This window comes from Cyprinodon variegatus, unplaced genomic scaffold (assembly GCF_000732505.1).
Source record: "Cyprinodon variegatus isolate N-32 unplaced genomic scaffold, C_variegatus-1.0 Scaffold142, whole genome shotgun sequence".
Lineage (NCBI taxonomy): Eukaryota > Metazoa > Chordata > Actinopteri > Cyprinodontiformes > Cyprinodontidae > Cyprinodon > Cyprinodon variegatus.
This window is the reverse complement of record NW_015150595.1, coordinates 884306-892733: the sequence shown is the minus strand read 5'-3', so window position 1 is coordinate 892733 and position 8428 is coordinate 884306. Positions and strand designations below refer to the sequence as shown.

General features: G+C 41.1%; 1 protein-coding gene across 2 annotated transcripts in view; it reads right to left on the bottom strand.

Moving 5' to 3' along the window:
• LOC107086081 (tetratricopeptide repeat protein 28-like) overlaps nucleotides 1-8428 on the bottom strand; it is a 187505-nt gene that overhangs the window by 173660 nt on the left and 5417 nt on the right. For both annotated transcript variants that reach the window (XM_015376830.1, XM_015376831.1), the window contains exon 2: nucleotides 4818-5180. In XM_015376830.1, coding sequence (XP_015232316.1) covers nucleotides 4818-5180 — 363 coding nt within the window. The remainder of the gene's footprint in view (nucleotides 1-4817; nucleotides 5181-8428) is intronic.

Genomic DNA, 8428 nt, shown 5'->3' with positions numbered 1-8428 from the left:
AACATCCAGCTGAACCAAACTCAACTTGTGCCTGAAAGTGTTTGTGATGAGGTTGGCTTAAAGTTCAGTTGGAAAAACTCTGCTCTCAAAGTTTAACAGGTTATTAAACACATACAAATACAGCTTTTCCCCAACAACTGACTTCATTTGAAAATCTTTTTCCTTCGTCAACTTATCAAATGATTTCACATAAAACTTATAAATCCCATTTTATTTTTCACTGGCTAGTGAATAAAAAACTGTGGCTCTCTGGAAGAATAACAAAATTAAAATCTAAAACATACATTTGTATTCAGTTTCGTGTAACTCCCATATGAGATTCAGAATAACCAATTAGCTTAGGAAGTTCCTGAAAAAAAGAAATTCTACTTTTGTGTAATTTCTCAAATGCTTCTAAAGTTCCCAGTTAGTCTTTTATGAGTGGATAAAACATTTGCCTTCGTTCAGCCAGCTGACAGGCAGTTAACAGCACTGAGTTAAGTTTGTGAAAACAGTCTCATCATAACTTTTCTCTGACATCTTATTAAAGGTGCATGACACATTATAGGCATTTGCAAAAGAGACTCAAACCATCACATCCCCATGAAATAAGGTTATATGCACCAAACATCTGTTCCGATAGTTTTTAGATCCTTTCTGAGCCTAAATAGAATTTCAGCAGCAGGAGAAATGAGCAGATTTTAACAAACCTGGTGCCAGCTTTTGGAAGTACTATATCATTATGTCATTTTGGACTTCCATGTTTCTCTTCATGGAGTCTGCGCGAAAGGGGAAAATGTGTAACTACGCGGACGGATCCATGTGGAAAACATGGCGATACAGAATTTCCTTCTTGCAAGGGTTTGCAAATGTAAACATCGAGAGACATCCTGTGATTTAGCTCAGAAATATTACATCTATCAACAGATTGTGGAAAAACTCCAGGAAAGTAATGACTGTTGCTGTTGAACAGCATGAAGAGGCTTGCTCTTTGTGCTGAACACGCAAAAACATCAATGAAAAGGAAATTCCTGTTCCTAACAAACACCAACAGGCCAACAGCATCAAGGTAAGATCAGATTAATTATACTTTTGTTGACAGTAGAGACAAAGAATAGCATTGCTATCACTAATATCACTATCAATAAGAATGTTCCTGTTTGGCTGTGACTCCATCCTGGAGAGAAATATCAGCTGTGCTGCTGCCATAAACACCTTTGTTGATAGATGTTTGAGCTCTGCCTGTTTTTCAGTGTAGTCCTGTTTCTCTTACTGTGGCTGTGTGTGTCCTGGAAGGGGCCGCCTGTGAAGCTGGTTTACAGTTGCCTTTTGTATCTCTGCTTCTATCTCCTTAAATCCCAGTCGGCCTCAGCAGATGGCCGCTCACACTGAACCTGGTTCTGCTGGAGGTTTCTAACTGTTAAAAGGGAGTTTTTCCTCTCCACTTTCGCTACAGGCATGCTCAGCGTGAGGGATTGCATTTGAGTCAATGAGTCGATGCAATCCACTGTTTTTTTCCTTAGATAGATGTATGATCTGGTTGAATTGTCTCTGTAAACTGAATTGAACTACTGACATCCATCAAATTAGCCGCCACATCTGAGTGCCTCGGTCACTTTAGCTTCTATTTCAGAGAACGCAAACGTTCAGACTGTATTCCCAACTTATCCCTCTAAGAATCAAGATATATTTTCTCAAAACAAGATGTCTTACCAAATGCATTTGTCTTACTGACTGGCAGATTATTGCACTTATTTTTAGGTGGAATTTTCTTAAAAGCTGATATAATCTAAGACACAACAAAAAATGAAGTATAAGTAAATCCATTTCCAATAAATAGGTGTATTTTCACTTAATTTGAGCAGGTAACTACGCTGGGATTGGGTTTATCTGATTCTCTGGTTAAAGAAGGCCAGAAATGTCCATCGTTTTTCTCATATGACGGAATAAAACAGCTTCCTCATTCAGAAATGGATCCATGTGGAGCTGGACGGCCGACACAGGCTTAATGTAACTTTACCTGGGAGGCTAGAAATTCAATCAGACTGTTAGGAGACCAGAAGGCTGTACTTCAGCTCTCTGAGCTGTGCTTCCAGAGAATTAACCTGCTCTTAAAAACAACTAAAAGCATGTGTGCATAGATGACGGCAAACACTTGAAAACAAAACAGTCTGTAGAAGCTTATAAAATCTTCTTCGTCAAAGGAAAGCCTTTCCCTCTTGCAGCAGGTTGACTTGTTTGAATCACAAAGAAACACAAAGGCTTTCTAAAATCTTTGCCTCGACTTCATGAAACAAAAACAAGATTAAAATGCAAAGAAGCTCTGCCACTGAGCACGCCTTGTTATCCAGATAAGCACACAATCTTCAGTGACTTCTGACCAGCTCCAACGCTCCGTTCCCATGACCGATGAATCGGTTTGTGTGCGATCCATCTAGATGATGCGTGTTTGAGCTCCTTTTGCCGATTGAAAAGAGAGCAGTGGCAGAAATGGGACAAAGTGTGGGAGGCCAGCATAGAAGAAAAAAAGCAGGAGAGGAGAAGGCAAAGATGGCCGACTGAATGGCAGAAAGAAGGAATTGAAGCAGAAGTAAACGTCTTGCTTTGAGAAAGATTCCCTGTTTTTTGGTACTTCATCAGCGCTGACCTTCGCTTTGACCCAAAGCGAATGCTGCAGTGAGCTCTCTGCAATGGCACCGCCACCGCTGCAGACACACACACTTACACACACAGACACAGGAATGCTGCTTCTGGTATTGTCTTTAAGTACCAAACTCAGGCCAAGGCCTCGCCAGGGTTTCCAAAACAAAATAACAGCCGTGCAAATCTATCTCACACTCACACACACAAGCGCTGCTCAGATACACACCCAAACACCACTTCCGTCCATTCTCTCTCACAGTGAAAGGAAGCTGGCCGGGCCCCAGCTGTCCCGACTGAGGTGGCCTCAGTCTTCAGACTCCCCACTTTCCTCTCTGAAAGGATCTGAAAGACTCTCTGGGTATATTCTGTGACTTTTTTACTGTTTTGATAAAAAGAATCACTTCATATAAAGAGAAACAGTTTGAGCTTTATCTGTGTATATTTGTTATTTTCTGTCGAAGTGTTTTGATTCAGGACTTTTACTGTTTGTCTCATCATGAAAATAAAAATGTACAGTGAGACCCAACAGTTTTTATCAATCATCTAACATTAAATGTGTTTCTCACATGAAAATGCTCCTGAGTCCTCATTTAGTATTTTCTTTATGAAGAAAATAGGTGTCAAGTAAGCCAGATAAACTGTGAGAAAACTCCATAACTGTATAACTCCCCTAACTACATAATTTTTTTAAACATCTCATCAGTGGTGCATTAGGTCCATTACTGTTACTGTGTATACCAAGACAATAAAAGCAAAAAATGATTTCATCGTTACAAAATAGGGTTATATACACCAGGCATTGGTCCTTTTTTTAGCCTAAATTGAATTCCAGCACCGGGTGTGATGAGCAGATATAAATGTGGCGCCATCTGCTGGCAGTACCACGGCACTATCTTAACACCAGATGGCACCTACTAAATACAGCCGAATCATCCTGCAATAACTCTTAGTGAAGAAACTTTTTGGCCAATAAATATTTGTTAAATACACTGATCTACCGCAACTCCATGTTGTACTTAATCCATCCCAGAGCCTCCTGTCAGAACATCAAGATAAAAGAAAACTCTTATTCCTTATTCTATTTTCTTATTCATTTTTCTAAGGTCCACATTTATGTGACCATTTTTCTATAACCTTCTTGCTGCTGTAAACACCAGAATTTCCCCATTGTTGGACAATAAAGGGATTTTCTATTCTATTCTATTAAAAAAGGAAGACAAAGACACAGCATTAAGAAAAGATCCAATCAATCTACGAATCTATATATCCTTTTTTATATCCTTTTTACTTAAATTGTAGAGACTAAAGGGCTGGTTATCCTCGTGCAGCAGTGTGTCGCTGTGAGCTTGTTGCAGATATTTTTGATTTATTCCCAATATTGAAGCGTGCTCTGCGCTGTTATTCTACGCCACAACGCAAGAGGGACAATCATGAACTAGCTGTGGGTGTAGATACGGCCGATGCGGTGAGGAAGTGGGGGCAAGTTTGTGCGACAACGGAGGGACATGAGTGTTAAAAAGAGCGGGGATCCAGGTGGAAAAAGGGTCCCAGCGTTCTCACGCACCTCGCTCTTCTCCTACTGGTCCATCTTCATGAGTCGTTTCCCACAATGGCGGTCATACAAACAAAACACGCCAGTAACATACTGTACCAAACAAGAAATACGGATAGTGTAGATCAGATGTAGATTTGACCAATCAGAGGCCTCCTGTCTGCGGTCACCTACAATTTTGGAGAGGTGCAGCAGAGTGACTGCGGAGGGGGCGGGGCATATCTCTGTTAACTGTGACACACATGCAGACGACCTGGTTTCTGAGCATAAACCAGCCTTTAGTCAGACATCCCTCTTTGCAGTCATTTTAAAACACAACAGTGGAGAAACTCAGAGCTGCAATCTTCTGCTCAACTTTGCAACTTTTAGCATTTTGTATTAGCATTTTTAGCATTGTACATTCTTCCTGCATACATTTTTGCTTTTTCGCTATCTAAACATTAAAATCCAGACTATTCAAACAGGCCATAAATCAAGGATTGCAGCAAACTCTGTGCCACAACCCCCTAAAATTAAAGAAGCACAACATATGCAATGAAATTGATAAAAATCTGGATGCAGATATAATTAAGACTCTTACAACCTTCCCCAAACGTTCATTTAAATTACTCATCCAAGAGTCATCAAAGGTCAAAGCTCTTACCTTGGGCCATTTAGGGTTAATAAGTCGAGCTTTGATTGCATCATCCAGAGCCTTGCTGTACTGTCCAAGCCTCAGATAAGCTGCTGATCGGTTGCTGTACAGGATACAGTTTTGTGGGTCTGCTGTGAGGGCTTCAGTGTAGAGACGAACAGCCAGGGCAAACTCCCCCTGCTGGCAGGCCTGGTTACTGTGACGCACACGTTCAAGGAACTCAGCTTTGCTTAGGGTGACCGAACCAGAGGCGGAAATTCGATCTGTCCTTTTCCCGACCGTGGCTGGATGGATCCCAGGAGAAGAAGATCGAGAGGATGAGGAGGGAGGGTTGGTAGCTCTGCTTGTGGAGCGAGAGCCAAAAAGAGAGAACTGGGGAGAAGACAGGGAAGGAGGGACGTTAAGAAGTGACGTCACAATACAAAAAAAGACGGAACATATTCAGTTGTTGAACTGAGAAATAGTCAGTACTTCATAGTGAAGATACATTTTTTTATAAGACTGTTTGGACACTTTCACTTCCAGAACTGTGACATATTACCATTGAAATTGGTAAACGCCTGCAGGAATAAATTTTTAACCCTTTAGGCCATTTCTTATTAACTGCGTTGTCCTGTGTTCGTGAGACACCACCAGCCTCAGCCTCATCACTCTTCCAATGACCAAGAACACAAGAATGAGAACAGACAAAATACTACAGTAGCCTGTTGCTCTCGCCCTGCCCTCTTTACTGAGCATGCATCAGGGGAGACTTGTGCGTTACTTAGACCGACATGTCCCAGCATGCACTACTGTAGAAGCTTGCTCCCAGAGCTCAGACTATTGAGTTAAAAATAAATTTTTCTTCTGCTCTTGTTCTACAAAAGTATGTTTTCAGATCACTTGAGGTGAGAACATTATACTTTTAAGCTTTACTATATGGCACGCTGACTGATTAAGGGCGAAACTTAAACCGTGGCAACCAACAGAAACTTCGAGGCAAGCGGCAGCCAGCGCTAATGTTAGGCTGTCTGCAGTAGCCATCTTGATCATGTTTGAAGTACTGCTGGCTCTGATGGCGGTCCTTTTTTTGTTTTATTTGAGAAAACTTTCATTTGTAATATCTTTATCTGACTCTGTTAATAAAATATTAATTATTTTTCATTTAGTAGTGGAATAATGATTATTTCTAGAGACTGAGGGGAAATGCAGGTCCAGCTGAGCCATGTGTGAGGTGAGTACATTTCAGCTCAAACTGACACATATTTATTATCGTTCTCTCCAGGTACATACTTCCTCTGTTCTTGTCAAGAAAGTACTTGGCGAGACAATTTAGCCAAATAATAGCCCAACAACATTTTATTTCTCATATATTTCCATATTATCCAATTAAAAACACTTTTTATTAGCATATATGTTAATAGTAGGACCGACATTTTTGATTTTAGGGTTGTTAACCAAAACAGATCTCCCAATACAGCCTTTTCATTCCCAATGCGTTACTGATATTTGAGCTTAGCATTCCATTCCGTTCTATCCGGCGCAGGGTCACAGAGGCAGCAGTCTAATCAGAGACGCCCTTCCTGATCCACACACACCTCCTCCAGCTGCTCCGGGGGGACCCCTAGGCGACACCAGGCCAGCTCAGAGACATAGTCCCTGCAGCGTGTTATGGGCCCTCCACAATGCCTCCTCCCAATGGGACATGCCTACATCACCTCCCGAGGGAAGCGACCAGGAGCCATCTAGAACAGATGCCCAAGCCACCTCAGCTAGCACCATTTGACGTGGAGGAGCAACGACTGTACTCCGAGCTCCTCCCCGGTAACGCCCAGCCACCCTGCGAAGAAACCTCATTTCGGACGCTTGTATTTGCAATCTTGTCCTTTCCATCATTACCCAGATCTCATGACTCTAGGTGAGGGTGGGAACGTAGATTGATCAGTAAATGGACAGCTTTGCCCCCAGACTCAGCTCGCTCATCACCACGACAGTCCGATGACCGCATCACTACTAACGTCTCACCGATCTCTCTATTGATCTCACACTCAATCCGTCCCTCACTCGTGAACAAGACCCCAAATACTCCTCCGCTTGAGACATGGACTCACCTCTACGCACAGCTTGGGTTCCAGATCCCATCTCCTGGAGCTTAGCATCATCATTTTATTTTTTTGTTTGGTAGGAGTCTATCAACATCTCACATATTGATTCAATAAAACCCACCGAAAAAATAGAAAGGAAACATTCAAATGAATTAAAAGGTGACTGTTTGTTGTAATAAAACACAAACATTTGGGCACTGATACCTAATTTAAGCATATTTTTGTATCTAAACCCATCATTCAGACAACAGCCCAGTCGAAATATAATCCCTGCTTGGTCACATTGTTGGCAAAACTGCATGAATCACATAAAAAACATTATTGAATATAGAAAGTCACCCACAGATGCACCAAACTGTAGCTGCCTCATATGAACTCTATTATGCAGTGAAAAGGGGGGGAGAAACTGCTGCGTTCACTTTTCTGTTCTGCTTGATGGTAACCACTTAAATTCTTTCAGAAGACGTGGAAAAAAAAGCAGAGAAGTCAAACAGAGTTCTCTTCGTATTCCTGTCCGCCGCAGCTGCTGAAACATGGGCTTAAACGTGCACATCATGGCTGAGTTTTGACAGAGCTGCCTCTCTCTCTGATCTGGTGTTTTTAAACCTCTGAGTTTACACCAAGGCCGTCATTTTCTCTATATAAATCCCACACACACAACCTAAAGGAACCTTCCAATGCATCACCCAAAATTGCTGATGGAGAGGTTATAAAAACCTTAAGTGAAACTTAAGGCTTACTTGAAATACACCGAGAGGGTTAGATAGTCTTACATTTCTAATGTGGGAAATAACAGAAATTGCTTTGTGTAGGTTTTTATTACTTTAAACCTTTTTATCTTTCTTTACAACGTTTGAATTTGAAGAGGAAAAAAAACAAACAATTTCTCCAACCTTTGTCATCACACAGACCAAAGCCTTTATCAACTAAACAGTCTCATTTAGTTGGGTCGTCTTTATTAACGTTGCTAACCCTAACCCTTTACAGCAACTGAGTTCTCCATTTCCTTAGACAAATAAAAAAAGATGAGCAATGGACACCGGATTCCTTTCAACACAATTCTCCTCAAAGGGTGCCAGATTCTATCAGCTGCACCTTAATATATGGATTACTAAAAAAATGCATTGAATGCAATGGTGTAAATATTGGTAAGCAGAGACCACATGTGCTTAGGGTCCCATGACCTCTTAGGAGTCCCACCACTAACACCTGGTGGGCCTTCTACGCAATTGTAGACTAGGATGTATCTTTGTGGATTTAATGGAGCGAAAAATTCCTCTTAAACCCGCCTGATACTGAAGTAACTGACCGCACCGGACCTTATTTATACCGCAACACATCGCTGATTTCAACAGGATGGTGAGCCGTTTGCACCAATAGCAAAGCAAACCGTGGTATAATATATAATATGTTTTAAACCGCAATTGAAGACTATGCGAGGTGGTGTTTTTTTTTAATGTATAATGTAAAAATGTATGTGTGTGTATATATATATATATATATATATATATATATATATATATATATATATATATA